Source organism: Carcharodon carcharias, chromosome 6, assembly GCF_017639515.1.
Source record: "Carcharodon carcharias isolate sCarCar2 chromosome 6, sCarCar2.pri, whole genome shotgun sequence".
NCBI classification, from domain to species: domain Eukaryota; kingdom Metazoa; phylum Chordata; class Chondrichthyes; order Lamniformes; family Lamnidae; genus Carcharodon; species Carcharodon carcharias.
The window spans coordinates 141,688,243-141,705,988 of NC_054472.1; the positions used below are offsets into that span (position 1 = coordinate 141,688,243).

At 39.2% G+C, this 17,746-nt stretch overlaps 1 protein-coding gene across 1 annotated transcript in view; it reads left to right on the top strand.

The window, feature by feature from the left end:
- The window catches only part of LOC121279351 (phosphatidylserine synthase 1-like), a 41,869-nt gene that overhangs the window by 3,509 nt on the left and 20,614 nt on the right, over positions 1–17,746 (top strand). The window contains exons 4-8 of the mRNA XM_041190531.1: positions 215–339; positions 2,113–2,271; positions 8,331–8,482; positions 13,176–13,317; positions 16,356–16,468. Of these exons, the coding sequence (XP_041046465.1) occupies positions 215–339; positions 2,113–2,271; positions 8,331–8,482; positions 13,176–13,317; positions 16,356–16,468 (691 nt within the window). The remainder of the gene's footprint in view (positions 1–214; positions 340–2,112; positions 2,272–8,330; positions 8,483–13,175; positions 13,318–16,355; positions 16,469–17,746) is intronic.

Below are 17,746 nucleotides of genomic sequence, written 5' to 3' on the forward strand. Positions count from 1 at the left end.
GAAAATTCTCCTTTTGACTTTTTGAATGAAAATCTCTAAATATTTCCATTCTCATTTATTCTAAATGATTTTGCTATTTGGTAGAAAAGAGGGTCTGTTAATTGCATTTATTAAAAGGTGGAGATCAGTGCATAAGTGGACCATATGATCTCCCTGAAGTTTGGATAATGTAATGTTTACCAAGCGTTTTGCTTTATTTTTTGTATCACTCCAGGCCTCAGCGTGCTGTATTTCCTTTTTCTGGTGTTCCTGCTGTTCCTGAACTTTGAACAAGTGAAATCTGTCATGTATTGGCTAGACCCTAATCTACGCTATGCTACTCGTGAAGCAGATGTGATGGTACGTAGAGTATCACATTGGCGTCTGTGTCGTGACAATACTTTCATGAACATTAAAATCTTGGAATTTTTTTTCATTCCACTGATTATTTCTTAGTGTTTTAAGATAAAGAGAAAAATCTTAAATGCATAAAAAACCTCACTTAAATTCATAATGCACCTATTTGCAGCATCCAATTGTATTTTGAACATTCATAATGTTATTTTTCTTCAGTTTCACTGCATGCTTAGTCAAGTGTCCTGACTGGTATGATTTTCGTAAACATCACATGTTTTATCGTTTCAGTCGATCTGAAGCTCAATTCTCAAGTGGCCATAATATCACTTCATGGGCAAATAGAGTTGATGTTGTTTTGCAGGAAATTAAATCAATGGCAAATGTGCCCTAGCAAAATAATAGTTCTGGAGTCCATCGAATTCGGTTTAACAAATAAGTATTGATGCAGTCATAGCCAGAGATGCACAAATGATAGCACTTTCATAGCAATAGTGGCTAGTTAAACCTTGTAACCAGATGTATGAAAAAGTGTTGTTAATTATTGCAAGCTAAACATTTTTTAAATAGCTCGTCTTTTTCCTTATTAAATTATTCTTTAACTGTATATAACCAGAATTTAAGTGTACAAATCTGGTGTGTAAATCTTGGCATTATTAATAAGGAGCTGAGAAGGATATTCCATGGTTTGGAATTAGATGACTACTTATTCCGTTGTAAATAAGTAATCTTTGAAGAGTAATTCTATGAAAATTATTGGTTAAGATTGCTGGTTAGTATTAAGTAAGTCAATTCCCAGCACGATGTCGCCCAAGTTCAACTTTGGTCACAGCTAATATTTTATATTTGAGTTCTCTTCCCATTTTGGATCAGTTTCTCCAATCTCTACCATTGTCATTTTAGGGAGAAAGCTAAAACTGCATTATTGGTGTGAGGCTGTAGCCACTTTTTGCTGGCTCAATCAAGGAACAGCATGAAAAACTTGATGGGAAAGTCTGAATTTGATGTTTGATTGTTGATTGGGGTAGACAGTGCATGGGATAGAAAAAAAACAAAGTCTAATGCTCCTAAACTTTATACTTTTTCATCAATTTTTTAGTTCCAGAATTTTAACCTCTCTTTCCTTATGGTTCCTGAGTTCATTTTACATAGGAACATATAAAAAACGCAGGAAGAAAAGACCAGCCTGTCCCATACAGTTATGATGCCTTATACGTCAAGTCAAGAGACTCCCTATCGCCTTGGTGCCCTGCACATCAGTTACATTAAATATTTTCCTTAAGTTTATACTCTCCATGGTGAGGGGAAGGAAGAAAATTTTGTTGTGTTGAACAAACTTTAGATGGCTTTTAACAATGCTCACCTAAACAAACCAGAGCATTAGATTGTGCAACTTTGACTGGGCTTGAACTAAAACTTTTATATCAGGAAGTCAGTGTGGCTCTCAATAAGATTTGTCTTTTTGAAAATATTTATGCAGTCTTCCTTTAGATACCTGTGTACAATAACAGCTCAGCAAAGTTGCCAACTTAGTTATTATGTTGGCTACTTAACTGATTTCAGATAAAGCATCAACCCTTTTATGTCTTTTATGTTTTGTACAACTGCTTTAGTTAGTGAGCTGCTCCACTGCTACAAAAATACCTCATTTTATCTTTTTTCTCTAATCTTAAAATTATATGTGAAAAATGGCTTATCCAACAATCATTTATGCCAGTCTTTTATCAGGACTAACTTCAAAGATTAAAGCAATTTCCTCCAATATTTTATTCTTAATAGGAGTATGCAATCAACTGCCATGTCATCACGTGGGAGAGGATTCTCAGCCATTTTGACATCTTTGCATTTGGACACTTCTGGGGCTGGGCTATGAAAGCGTTACTTATACGTAGCTATGGGCTCTGCTGGACTATTAGCATCACTTGGGAATTAACTGAGGTATGGCTTTAACAGAATCATAACTGCTCATGCAAATTATTAAATTGTACTAACCAAATTACAGATGGCACTGTTTAAGCAATACCTCCTTAAGATTTTGAAGCTACTGGGAACAGTGCTGTGTTCTTTCCAAAAACTGAACACATACTAGGTGTGTGGACTACTCTACAGATCGACATCTCAACCTGTTAATTTTGAATGAGCAAGGGTACAGAACAGAAACAAGATATTAACATCTTTTCCACTATCAAACTAAGGAACAAAGTGACAATGGGATTTTCTACTGTTCTTACTCAAAGCAATATGGCAGGCAGATGGTTGGCGCATGTTATATTATTTTGATTTCTGCAAGAATTAAATATGAAGATTGAGCACTGAATAAGGAGAATATGTTGAGAAATAATCTAGGTCCATGTCCCAATTTGTGCTGATTAATCTGACTTCAACCAGGACTGCAGTTGTTGAGGACAATTGTTACACGTGTTCCTAGACAGGGGAAGGAAAAATCAAAGTCCCTGTTCCTGATTGCAATCTGGTCTCCTACTGTTAATGTATGCTTGGAGGTGGGAATGAAATCTGGCATGATTTTTTTTAAATATAGAAAATCCATATGAATTTTCAAATCTCAAGGGCAATTAGGGACGGCTAACAAATGCTGGCGCCGCCAGTGATGCCCGCATCCCAAGAGAGAATTTTAAAAAAACTGCACTTTTAAAAACTGTAAGGGAACTTATTATAAGGGACAGTGAAAGCATTTCTGGAACCCCTGTTTAGTTTTGCTTCCTTGAATACAGCCTGCACTTTATTTCATGCTATTCATACATTCAGAAACTTAAATCCAGTGTGGGCTATAGTAACTGTTGAGTTTACAGGCCAGTTACAGGAGCAGTTGTTCAATAGGTATTGTAGTGTTGCCAGAAAAGTTGATCACCAAACATTTAGTGAAAGACCCAAGCACTATTTCCTGGAGAGTATTGTGTGGATTTGCATTTTCCACTAGAACTATTGTCTCTAGATCTGCAGAAAGTACCAATCTGTAACCTTATATTATCTGTGGTAATGGATCCAGTTTTTCTATCAGAATTGAATAATGGAATATCACATATTTGGGGAACCAGTTTTTAAATTTGTCCTCAGGTATAAATAACATTGGCAAGATTCCATTTATTCGCCTAAACTGTCTTTCACCTGTCAGCTGAGCTGTAGGGATAGTTACTTTTCAGTGAGGGATGAGGAGGGCAAAGCAATTGCCTAATGACCAGCCCTGCACTCAGTGACCTTGAGGCTGTGAGGTGATTTATAGTTGCTCTCCTTCCACCCCATTTGAAATTCCTGATGTGCCTGAGAGATGCTTATACTATTCTGTCTGGGTAAATAAGATTAGAGAAATGAATGAGTGGCTCAAAGACTGGTGTGGGGAAAAATGGGCTTCGATTCATGGGGTACTGGCATCATTATTGGGGTAAGTGGGAGCTGTATTGTTGGGACAGTCTTCACTGAACTGTGCTAGGACCAGTGGTCTGGCAAGTGGCATAACTAGGATGGTAGAGAGGGCTTTAAACTAAATAGTGAAGGGCGGTGTGGTAAATGAAAGTGAAAAAATGAGGTTATGGAGCAGGGCAGCAATTTGGGTAATGATAACCAGAGTGTGGCAGGAAGCGACAGAGCGTACAAACTTAAGAGTCCACCAACAGATAAGGCCAGTGATTGCAAATATGGTAAAAAGGCTCTGTATCTGCACACAGCATTCGTAACAAAATGGCTGAACTATTAGCACAGATAGAAATAACTGTTTCCTGCCAACACAAGATGGCTGCCGATACCTGTCTGCATATGCGCAGAAAGCCAGTAACATAATTTGAAGGAAACACAGTACCGGTTAGATCTTATTCAGATCCTGAAGCTGTTCACCCAGTTTCTGAGCCCCACGACAAGCGGGCAATTGGGGTGCGACCCCTCCGCAGTTTTCAGGTTGGAATGGGGAGGCTTTTGATCCCCACTGTGATGGCTGCAATTCCGGATTACAACCTGCATTTGCAGCTCCGGAGTTCCTTGCTGGTGACGGGACCAGGTGAACAGCATCAGGATCTGAATAAGATTCAACCAGAAGATGCGCCAGAGCTGCAAGTGTGGAATATGGAGGTTGTAATCTGAAATTGCAGCCGTCATCAGATGGATTAGAAGCCTTACCTCCCTCACTGTCTCGATCCCCGGCTCCATTCGTCCTCTCCGCCCCACTGACTTAATAGCTGTTTGATAAGCATCTCTGCTTCTGGCTGCTGCCTACTCCATCGCTCACAGTGACGTCACGGAGTAAAAAAGTACAATTGCACATGCACACCATTGGCAGCAAATGCAGCCTAGAAGTAAATATGTTTGACCTAATAACTATTACAGAGACATGATTGTGAGGTGACCAAGGCTGGGACTTGAATATTGAAAGTATTTGATATTTTAAAATGACAGGTAGCCAGGCAAAGGTGGTGGGGTAGCTCTGTTGATTAAGGATGTCATTAGTACAGTAGTGAGAGGATGACCTTAGCTTGAAAGAGCAAGATGTGGACTGAATTTGGGTAGAGATAAGAAATAGGAAAGGTAAAAGATCATGTGGGAGTCGTTTATAGACCCCCTAACAGCATTTACACTGTAGGCAGAGGTTACAGGAAGAAATAAATGGGGCATGTAAGAAAGGTGCTGGAATAATCGTGGGTGACTTTAATCTACATGTGGATTGGGTGAATCATATTGGCAATGGTAGCTGGGAAAATTAGTTCATCAGATGTATTGGAACAGTTTCTTAGAGCAGTACGTTCTAGGGCCAACCAGGGAGCAGATTATTTTAGACCTGCTAATGTGCAATGCAACAGAATTAATCAATAACCTTATGATAGCCTCTAGACAACAGCAATCATAGCATGATAGAATTTCACATTCACTTTGAAGGGGAGAAGTTTGCATCTAAGATTAAATCAAACCTAAATATAGTTAACTGTAAGAGTATGAGGGCAGAGCTGGCTAATGTAAACTGGGAAACGAGGTTAAAAGGTGTGACAGTACAGATGCAGTGGCAGACTTTTTAAGGAGATACTTTAAAACTCTCAGGAAAGATTTATCCCGGTGAAAAAAAAGACTCTTTGAGAAGGATACATCATCCGTTGCTGAATAAGGAGGTTAAAGATTGTATCAAATTGAAAGAAACACTGTACACTTCTGCAAAGCTAGGTCAGAAGATTGGATAGATTTTAAGAACCACCAAAGAATGACTAAAAAATAATAAAGAGGGAGAAAGCGGAGTATGAGAGAAAGCTAGCTTGTAACACAAAAACAGATAATAAGAGTTTCTACAAGCATTTAAATAGGAAAATAGTAACTAAAGCTAGTGTCGGTGAGTCTGGGGAATTGATAATGGAAAACAAGGAAATAATGGAGGCGTTGAACAGTTTTTTTATGTCTGTCTTCACTGTAGAATATCAAGAGGTGAAAGGGAGGAAGGAACTTAAAACAATCCCTGTCACCAGGGAAAAGGTGCTGGGAAAACTATTAGAACCAAAGGTTGACAAGTCCCCAGGGTCAGATGGCCTGCATTCTAGCATCTTATAGGATGTGGCTGCAAAATAGTAGAGGCATTGGTTATAATTTTCCAAAATTCCTTGGATTCTGGAATTGTCCCAGCAGATTGGAAAATAGCAAATGTAACACCTTTATTCAAGGAAGGAGGGAGGCAGAAAGCAGGAAATTATACGTCAGTTAGCCTAGCATCTGTCAGGGGAATTGCAAGAATCCATTATTAAAAAGGTCATAGGTTATTTAGAAAATCGTAATGGGATCAGGTTGAATTAACATGTTGTGAAAGGAAAATCATGTTTAACTAATTTATTAGAGTTTTTTGCAAGAAGTAACAAGCAAGCTGGATAAAGGGGAACCTGTAGATGTGGTATACTTAGATTTCTAAAAGGCATTTGATAAGGTGACACATCAAAGGTGAGAGCACACAATAAGCGAGCATATGGTGTAGGGGATATCATATTAGTATGGATAAAGAATTGGTTAGTTAACAGGAAGCAGAGAGTAAGGATAAATGGGTCTTTTTCAAGTTGGAAAGTTGTAACTAGTGGAATGCTACAGGGGTCAGAGCTGGGGCCTCAATGATTTACAATCTATATGAATGACTTTGAAGGGGCTGAATGTATTGATAGCTAAATAGCCAATAACACCTAGATAGGTAGTGTCATCAACGCTTTAATCACAGAAAATGGTTCATATTCAAGGGCTGGAAGAATTTGTGTTTTTTAAAAGACACTGTCACTTAAAGGGTTAATGTAAGGACTCTGGTTGCTGTTCTTCCTCTTCAAGGAAAGGTAATTAAGCAGTTTTAAAGAACCTGGAAGCCTCTTTAACCCGGTGGACTGTTTATAAGAGGGTCAAATGGTGGTTTATAGCTTTAAAAAAAAATGCCTGGAAAACTGTTTAAAAGCTGATAGGCTGGTTTTGCTTTGGGGCGAAAACAAGATGGATGAACTGCTTGGGTAAAGAAGACAACAACTCATGAAGCTCCAGACCCAGTGGAAAGCAAAAAATGAATAAACATTGCTCCAAAGACGCTCTACATTCTGAAAAAGACTGACTCCCAAGTTTTCCACGAAGTCCGCTAGAAAAATATGTAGGAGTCATCGGTTGTTTCGCAGACCAATGCTGAGAGACCAAATGTATAACCTGGACACCATTTCAAAGACTCCACCATCTAAACTTTTACCTTGAATCATTGACTCTTAACCTTTTTGGCGGAATTCCTCTACTTTATTTTTTTATGTATATGTATTAGGGTATTTAGAGTAATTATTATACTTTCATATTTCATATTGTATGTTAATCAGCTTTGCCTTCATGATAAGTCTGGTTTTATAATAAATTAATAATTTTGTTGTTTATTGAGGAAACCCAGGCATTGAGTGGTCATTCTGAGATTCATAGGTAAAGCACATATTTGGCCATGTAGTTAGCTGAAGAAATCATTTAGATATATGTTGTGACCCGTGGAGTTGTGGAACTCAAGATGGACAGCGCACTCCTCCCATCTCGGTCATAACATTAGGAAATTAAGTTGTCAAGAGGAGTTAGAGAGTCTGCAAAAGGATAGAGATAGGTTCACTAAGTGGGCAAAAAATTGGCAGATGAAGTGTAATGTGGGAAAATATGAACTTGTTCACTTTGGCAGGAAGTATGGAAAAGCAGTGTATTAATTAAATAGGAGACTGCAGAATTCGGTGGTACAAAGGGATCTGGGTGGCCTGATACATGAATCATTAACAAAAAGTTAATATTCAGATACAGAAAGTGATTAGGAAGGCAAATAGAATGTTGGTGTTTATTGCAAGGGGAATAGAATATAAAAGTAGGAAAGTTTTACTGCAGTTGCAAGACCACATCTGGAGTACTGTGTACAGTTTGATCTCCTTATTTAAAAATGACAATTGCATTAGAAGCAGTTCAGAAAACGTTCATTTGACTCATTCCTGGGATGAAGGCCTTATCTTATGAGGAAAGGTTGAACAGGTTGGTCCTGAACCCACTGGAATTTAGAAGAATGAGAGATGATCTTATTGAAAGATAAAATATCCTAAGGGCGCTTGATAGGGTGTATACCAGAAGAATGTTTCCAATTGTGGGGGAGACTAGAACTAGAGGACACATTTAAAGAATAAGAGGTCTCCCCTTTAAGACTGAGATGAGGAAAAAAAATTCTGAAGGTAGTTAGCCTGTTGAATTCTCTCAGTTGAGGCTTTGAATTTATTCAAGGCTGAGTTAAATAGATTTTTGATAGACAAGGGTGTCGAGGGTTATGGGGGAAGAGAAAAAAGTGGGATTGAGACCACAAACTGATCAGCCATGATCTTATCAAATGGCGGAGCAAGCTCAAAGGGCAGAATGGTCTACTCCCGCTCCTAGGTCCTATGTTCCTGTGTTTAAAGCCTTAAACTGTTTAACTGCTATAAATTAAAATTGATTTCCCTGTTTGTTGTGATATAATGTCATGTTTTTTTTTGTTTATCCCTCTTTAGCTGTTCTTCATGCATCTGCTGCCAAACTTTGCTGAATGCTGGTGGGATCAAGTCATCCTTGACATTTTGCTCTGCAATGGAGGTGGTATTTGGCTTGGTATGGTGGCCTGTCGCTTCTTAGAAATGAGAACCTATCACTGGGGAAGTTTTAAGTAAGTGTCCTTGGTTGTCATTTGTCATTACAAATGGTGTAGAGATAAGCCAGGGAACTACAGGCCAGTGAGTCTCACGTCAGTGGTAGGGAAGCTATTGGAGAAAATTCTGAAGGAGAGAATTTATCTCCACTTGGAGAGGCAAGGTTTGATCAGGGATAGTCAGCATGGCTTTGCCAGAGGGAGGCCATGCCTAACAAATTTGACTGAATTTTTTGAGGAGGTGACCAGGTGTGTCAATGAGGGTAGTGCAGTTGATGTAGTTTATATGGATTTCAGCAAAGCCTTTGACAAGGTCCCACATGGAAGACTTACAAAGAAGGCAAATGCACATGGGATACAGGGTAATTTGATAAGGTGGATTCAAAATTGGCTGAGTTGTAGGAGATAGAGGGTGATGACAGAAGGATACTTTAGTGACTGGAAGCCATTGTCCAGTGGTGTACCACAGGGATCTGTGCTGGGTTCCCTATTATTTGTCATTTATATAAACGACATAGTTGACTATGTGGGTGGTTAAGATCAGTAAGCTCGTTGATAACACAAAGATTGGCCGGGTAGTTAACAGTGAGGTTGAGTGTCTTGGGCTACAGGAAGATATAGATGGGATGGTCAAATGGGCAGATAAGTGGCAGGTGAAATTTAACCCTGAAAAGTGTGAGGTGATACACTTTGGAAGGAATAATTTGACAAGGAAGTATTCAATGAATGGCACTAGGAAGTTCTGAGGAACAAAGGGACCTTGGCGTGTGTGTCCATAGATCTCTGAGGGCGGAGGGGCATGTTAGTGGGGTGGTGAAAAAGGCATATGGGTCACTTACCTTTATCAATCGAGGCATAGATTACAAAAGTAGGGAGGTCATGTTGGAGTTGTATAGAACCTTGGTGAGGCCACAGCTGGAGTACTGTGTGCAGTTCTGGTCGCCACACTATAGGAAGGATGTGATTGCACAGGAGAGGGTGCAGAGGAGATTCACCAGGATGTTGCCTGGGCTGAAACATTAAAGTTATGTAGAGAGGTTGGATAGACTTGGGTTATTTTCGTTGGAGCAGAGAAGACTGAGGGGCAACCTGATCGAAGTGTACAAGATTATGAGGGGCATGGACAGGGTGGATAGGGAGCAGCTGTTCCCTTTAGTTGAAGGGTCAGTCACAAGGGAACATAAGTTCAAGGTGAGGGGCAGGAGGTTTAGAGGGAATGTGAGGAAAAACTTTTTTATCCAGAGGGTGGTGACGCTCTGGATTGCACTGCCTGGGAGGGTGGTGGAGGCGGGTTGCCTCACATCCTTTAAAAAGTACCTGGATGAGCACTTGGCACATCATAACATTCAAGGCTATGGGCCAAGTGCTGGTAAATGGGATTAGGTAGGTAGGTCAGGTGTTTCTCACGTGTCAGTGCAGACTCGATAGGCCAAAGGGCCTCTTCTGCATTGTTTGATTCTGTGATTACAGAGCATTAACAGCACATCATTTTGGCCAACAGTACCATACTGGTGTTATACTCCAAATGAGCCTTGTCCCACGCTTTTTCATCTAACCCCATCAACATATCTTTCTATTCTGTCTCATGTACTTATCTAACATCCCCTTCAAAGCATCTGTCCTACTCATTTAGGTTGTGAGGTTTACATTCAAACCACTCTTCAGGTAAAGAAATTTCTCCTGAATTTCCTATTGCATCTATTAGTTACTGCCTTCTATTTGTGGCCTCTAGTTCTGGACTTTCATGCAAGTAGAAGCATTTTCTCTAGGTTTACCCAATCAACCTTTCATAATTTTTAAAACCTCCACCAAGTCACTCCTGAGTTTTCCTTTTTGACAGTCCCAAGCTGTCAAACCTTTCCTGATCAGAGTATCCCAATTCTGATATCATTCTAGTAAATATTTTTTGTACCATCTCCATTGACACAATATCCTTTTTGCACTGTGGAGAACAGTACTGTTCACGGTATTCCAAGTGTGGTCTGTCCAAGGTTCTATGAAAGTTTAACAAAATATCTCTGCTTTTCAATTCTATCCTTGAGAGGTTAACTTCGATGCTTTGTTTGCTTTTTGTCTTTAAAACATTTTGAAAATGTGTGGTTACTTTTCGTGATTTGTGAATCTGTATTCTCAGATCCCTCTTCTACCCCATTTAGACTCTAGTTTTCTAATCAGTATTTAGCCTCCTTATTTTTTTGTGCCAAAATGTGCATATTTTTATTGAAGTTCATGTGCTAATTACATGCTTATTTGGCAATTTTATTAATGTCTTCCTGTATTTTATTACAGTCCTCTTGTATTAACTACACCCCCCAGTTTGGTCTCATTTGCAAATTGTGAAATTATACTTCCGATTCCCAAGTACAAATTCTTTTTGTAACCGATGGACAACAATGGTCCCAGTACTGATTCTTGTGAAACACCGCTTTCCACCTTTTGCTAATCTATCTTTAACTCCAATTCACTGTTTTCTGCTTTGTAACCAGTTTGCTATCCATTTGCTACTTTTTTCCCTAACTCCACATGTTCTGACTTCAGTAATGAATCCACTATGCAATATCAAACACTTTTCTGAATCCAGATGTATCTTCATTACCCCACACCCTTTTTGTTAATTCTTTAAAGAATTCAATAAGGTTGGTTAAGCATGACCTTTCTTTATGGAATCCATGCTGACTATTATATTTTCAGTTTCTCGAGTTTTTTTTTCTCTACATCTTTTAGTAAGGATTTCATTACCTTTTCTACCACCAATGTTAAGCTAATTAATCCATAGTTCCCTTGACTTGTTTATATATAGGAATCACATTAGTTGTCTGCCAGTCCTCTGGCACTATACCCTTTTCTAATGAATTTTTATATACATGTAATAATGCCTCTGCCTTAACATCTCTTTAATATGCGTGGATGCAATCCATCTGGACCAGACATTTTATCCTCCCTATTACAAAAACTCAATGAAGCTCTACAAAAGCTTGAGGAGCAGCACCTCATCTTTTGATTAGGCACTTCACAGCCTTCCGGATTCAACAATTTCTGACTGTAATCACTTCGCCCATTTTGTTTCCTTTTTCTTGGCAGGTTTCGGTTTCACTTTTCTTTTCTCTCTCTTGTTTTTCTTTCTCCCTTCAGATAGCAGCTGTTCACCATCCTGTCATTTTCACCTCTAGACAATCTTTTGTTTCTTTCCTTGTCCCATTTCCACTCTCTTTGGCCTTGCACCACCAACTCTTCTGCTATTTATTCTCTCCTGTCTTCCACCCTATTACAGACCTTCACTTTTGTTCTTTTTCTACTTATCCCCTTCCACTTGCTTAGAACTTATTACGTTTCTTTCTTTTTCTGGTGCTGATGAAAGGCCATCAACCTGAAACGTTCACTCTGTTCCCCTCTCCACAGGTGCTGCCTGACCTGCTGAGTATTTCCAGTATTTCCTTCTCTAGTTTGATAGCTTTATCAATTATTTGTCCAATTTCTGTTTTAAATGCCTTTATTTTTTTAAATATCTTCTTCTAATGTCATATCCTCCCTGGTAAATACCAAGGCAGAGTAATTATTTATTATTTCTGCCATTTTGCTCTCTCTTTATCATGTGTCTTCCTTAGTGAGTCAATCCCAATCCTGAATTTTCTTTTACTATTTGTGTTTGAAGAATAATTTAGTATTTTTTTTATATCACTTCATAATTTTGTTGTTTCTCTTTACCTTCCTATTTTTTAGTTCTCCCCTAAGCTTTATTATTGCCCTTTGTTCATCCTCTCGCCTTTCTTGTCTATAAACTTTGTGCCTTTCAATTAGTTTCAATTTTACCCTTATCTTTTTCTTTATCTGTTTCTTTATTGTGTGCCAGCTGTGACTCAGTTGGTGGAACACTCACCTCTGAGTCATAGTCACCAGGTTCAATTGTGCCCTGAGTGCAAAAATTAAGTCCAACACTCCTGTTCAGTTCTGAGGGAGTACTGCGCTGTTGAAGGTGCCATCTTTCGGATGAGAAGTTAAACTGAGACCCATCTGCCAATTCGGGTGGATGTAAAAAATCCCATGGCTCTATTTTGAAGAAGAGCCGTGGAGTTATCCCCATTGCCCTGACCAATATTTGTCCCTCAATCAATATCTCAAAAAATAGAGATTATCTGGTCATTATCACATTGCTGTTTGTGGAAGTTTGCAAAGGGCAAATTAGCTGATGCATTTCCTGTATTACCACAGTGACTACAGTTTAAAAAAAATACTTAATTGGCCATAAAGCACTTTGAGATGTCCAGTGGTCATGAAAAGTGTTATATAAATGCAAATCTTTTTTTTATCTATGGTGTGTCTCTATTGGCTTGTTTATTTTTGTTTTCTGTGCAGTATATTTTTTCTTGGCTCTATTTGTCACTATTTTAAATGGTTCCCACTGCTGTTCTATTTCTTTGCTTGTTAGCCGAAAATTTGTTTTCCTCTCATTTTCCCTAGTTTAATTCTCATCCTTCTGAACCTTTATTGTATTATGCTGTGATCACTATTGCCCAAAAGCTCCCCTATGCTTAATTCTCATTGTGACCTTTCCTGCAAGTTTGGTCATTTTAATGACGGCATTAAAACTACTGCAGAAATGAATAAGCTGCTATTTAGAACCATTTGCAATTATAATGCATTTTTGTTTTGGGGAATGGAAGGGCTTTCCATTTTGTGTTATGCTTATGCTAATAAAATGTGTCTTTATCAGGGCAATTCACACTACCAGTGGAAAGCTGAAACGAGCAGTGCTGCAATTTACTCCAGCCAGCTGGACATATGTTCGCTGGTTTGATCCAAAATCTTCCTTTCAGAGGGTGGCTGGAATTTACCTCTTCCTAATTATCTGGCAGGTAAAGAATAAACCTGGAAAGCATGTATGAGCTCTCATTCTGATAAAGATACTTGTTTGTGACTTATTGGATGGAGCATTCAACTTCAGCAGGGGTGTAAAATGGGCGATAGCAAATCAGCCACCCATTGTACACCCTGATCTGTTGTTGCCTGATTTACACCCTCACTGAGTTTGCAAGTCCCTTACTTACAGAACAGCATTTCTGCAATCACTTTGTAATTTGGTCTGTTTTATGTTGTTAGCTATGTTATGGTCAAACAGAACTGATGTTTTAGTATACTTTGTGCTATCAAAGTGATTCCCAAATTATGGGGGGTGAGTGAGATAGGGTAGGTAGTGTAAAAGTGTGAGGCTACATGCGACTAGGTCAGTAAGAGGGCACAAGAAGGGCGGTAGCTCTGATGCACTAACAGTATGTCCAATACATATTGAGTGACTTAAATTTAGAATGAATGTTTTGCATTTTCTCCATTGTTAGTGCCTCACACATGCTGGGCTCTACAATAACAGTAGATGGATATGCTCTCGGACAGTCCTTCTCCCTTCATTGCCTGGTTTGCATTACCATTTTCAAATGGCCTTAGTCAGCCTATTGGTCTTTGTCCTGATTCATTGGTTATGGGGTCGCTTTGCTCTGGCTGTGTCATAAATTACATTCACCCTTAGCATGTCGGTCTATGTTTTTTCATATCCCTACCCCTATTGCACAGTACAATAGAGAAAAATGGGAATGAGAAGGCACCTTTCAATTGATGTAAATAGTTTGATTGGTCTATTTTATGGCTTGCACTCCAGTCTCTTTCCATCTTACTGTAGTTACAAACATTTCCTCGCTTAAGTATTTACTTTTGGCCAACTCCACTCAAGCCAACACCCTGGGAACTCATAGATAAAAGCAAAATACTGCAGATGCTGGAAATCTGAAACAAAAACAGAAAGTGCTGGAAAAACTCAGCAGGTCTACCAGCATCTGTAGAGAAAAAAAAGAGTTAACATTTCGAGTCCATATGACTCTTTTTCACAGGGCTCGAAACGTTAACTCTTTTTTCCTCCACAGATGCTGTTAGACCTGCTGAGTTTTCCAGCATTTTCTGTTTTTATCCCTGGGAACTCATGCTAGCTGACATTGTTAGTATACCTCTCTCCACTTCAAAACTACTGTCATCATTGGCTCTCCTTATCACCTCATCTCTAACCTCTCATTCTTCTGTAAGTGTTCAAATGTATTGTTGCCTGCTAGCTCATACCTTTGTTCCTGAAATTGAAAGTCCCACTCTTCCTTCACTTCTGTTTATCCCCATGTTACAGTGTCAATATTGTAGGACTTGGGGGAAGATGAGCAAGGAAGGGGAGAAAACACAAGTGAAAAAGAAAGAACGCAGTGGGAGAGAGTAAAACAAGTGCTGGAGAGAGAAAGAGAGGTTAGATGTGCAAGTATGATGACTGTGAAAGCCTCGGACCTTTTTTGCTGATTTCTATAACTAGTGGTACGAGAGTTATTAAAATCCTTTTGGATGTTGCCTGATCTGAACTAATTTGAAAGCACTGTTCATAATTAGTTAAGCCTTCTGCTGATGTTTGTTAGCTCGGACACCTGATCGATGCTTGGGACTGTAAAGTATTTGAGCCTGTGTTGCTCCCTATTGGAATTCTGACTGACATCCAGCTGAGCAGCTCTGCAGAATTGGAGCCTTGAACTGGTCAGGGGATGAACTGATAATTGATGTATCTTTTGGCATGTAGGAATTAATTTAAATTTAATTTTAAATTGGGGGCTGGGGAGGAGGAAAGGAGGTGCTTTCAACCATACACAGCTTTCAATATAGATACTTCATTGAGTTGAGGATGGCAATCCTCTCTGCAGCATATTTCATTTCCCATTCACAGTACTAGAACTGAATGTTCTTATCATAATTCTGAAGGATATGGTCTTATCAAGTTTCACTGTTTATTTTTAATATGTGATGAGTTAAGTGTAGAGCTAATGAAGGATTTACATTTTTAACACTGTATGCTGTTTATTGATCCCTTTTTTCAGCTCATCTGCTGAAACCCCTTATTATGCCTTTGTTATCTCTAGACTGGGCTATTCCAATGCATTCCTGGCTGTTCTCCCACTTTCTACTCTCCGTAAACTTGAGGTCATCCAAAACTCTGACCGTTTCTTAACTTGCAGCAAGTCTCATTCCCTTATCGCCCCAAGTGCTCACTGACCTACATTGGCTCCTGGTCAAGCAATGTCTTTATTTTAAAATACTCATCCTTGTTTTCAAGTCCCTGCATGTCCTCCCTCCTTATCTCTGTAATACCCTGCAGCCCTACAATGTTCCAAGATATATCTGTGCATATCTAATTCCAATTCTGGCTTTTTGAGCATCCTCAATTTTAATCGCTCCACCATTGGCAGTTGTGCCTTCAGTTGTCTAAGCCCCAAGCTCTGGAATACCCTCCCTATGCACCTCTGCCTCTTTAACTCCCTTTCCTCCTTTAAGACACTCCTTAAAACCAGCCTCTTTGACCAAGCTTTTGGTCATCTGACCTAATATCTCCTTATGTAGCACAGTGTCATACTTTGTTTTATAATGCTTCCATGAAGCGCCTTGGGACATTACATGAAAGGTGTGATATGTATGTAAGTTGTTATTGTAATCAGTGATTGCAGGTTTAAAAAGATGGTGATTAATTCTGCACTGTTTTCTAGCATGTATATCATTATGTACTGGTTTCATGTTGGTGATGTGATTGCTGTGTATCCAAAAATATTTGACTTGACAGCTTATATAAATAGTTACCAATTTTCATTTGAAAACCTTGGACACTTTAGTTGAATATTTTAGCAAGTTGAGTAATTTGGTCTATAGACATTGCAAGGAATAGCTTGTGAAAGTCATGCAAGTATATTACTGTTGTGAAACATTTGACCTGTTTTAAAATCTCCACACATCACAGTGAATTTATTTACATTTTTACATATTGTTAAGAAAACTAAAGCATTATTGGAATTCATTAAGCATATGTTATTTTTCTCTTATTTAGTTGACTGAACTGAACACCTTTTTCTTGAAACACATCTTTGTGTTTCAAGCGGGCCATGTACTGAGTTATGGTAGAATTCTCTTCATTGGTGTGATCACAGCTCCAACTGTACGGTAAAGCAGCTTTATCACTTGTTTTTACACGTGTTTGTTAATTTCCTATGGTAGAAAGAAATGGTTTATTTTCTAAATTTTTCCACTGCTGATAATTTGTTGTTGCCCTGTCGACTTGTCTTCCACCTTTTTCTCTGGCCTTTTCCTCTCTCTTGTTCTTTCCTTCTCCTCTTTCTCTCCAAGTATCACCTTTACGCACTATGGGGGGAATTTTATGGCCCCATCACGGCAGGAGCAAGGCCGGAAAATATAGCAAGCTGTTCAAAACTCCATTGACTTCAGCGGGACTGGAAGATCCCGCTGGTGGGAGGGGCTGTAAAATTCCACCTCATCTCTCTCTTCCCTGTTTATTACTCATTCTTTTTATTTTGCTCATTCTGCCCTCTTACTGTCATCTCTACATATTCTATATCTCATTTATGTTCCTTTATTGATTTACTACATTTTGTGTCTCACCATTTAAAAAAGTAAGTCACCTAACAAGTTGAAAACCAAAGTTTACTCAGTCAGAGGAGGGATCTGAGCTGAGCAAGGGCAGGCCATAGCTGGCCAGAGGAGATAATCTAAGAAGGCACTCCAACACATTGAGAATGCAGAAGCTCTGGGCTGGGGTAAGATTGTGAGGGAAGAGGACACTTGGGCTGGGAGAAAATATGGGGAAGAGTTTGGAACCTCCCATTGGGAAGGAGTAGCAGCACTAGGGCTGAACTGAGAGTGGCTGGCAGAATTGGAGCCTGGCCAAGAGGATTAAGAGACATTAAATTCTGGTCTGACACAGAGTGGTGGATCTAGCACTGTGTTCTTGTCCCTTTGAGTCAGATGGTATCTTGTTGATGTCGTGGTGGACTTGGATCTGTGATCCTGACCAGTACCAGCACGTACAGAAACTATTGCAACATCAGTAAATGTGAAATTAACGGAGGCAATGGGGGTGGATCTTGGAGCAGGAAGGCTTCTGCGATTTGTCATGAAAAGAAAACATTGGGCCCCAAGGCCTAAACCTAGAGCAGGGAAGCTACAGATTTGGGGCGCACAACTGGTGCAATTGGCAAGGAGCAAGTAAGATGAACTTGAGGTGAATAAAGAAGGAAGTGTTGAGACATTGGTAGCATATAAATAAACTTACAATGCAGTTATTTCACGGCTCCAGTATCATTCCGATCATGGGCTAATTAACTAATACGGTGGTACTCCTGTGACCTAACCAACATAAGATTCATGATCAATTCCTTACTTTTCTATTGAATATCCCAAGTCCTTTTACATTTGCTACTTTTC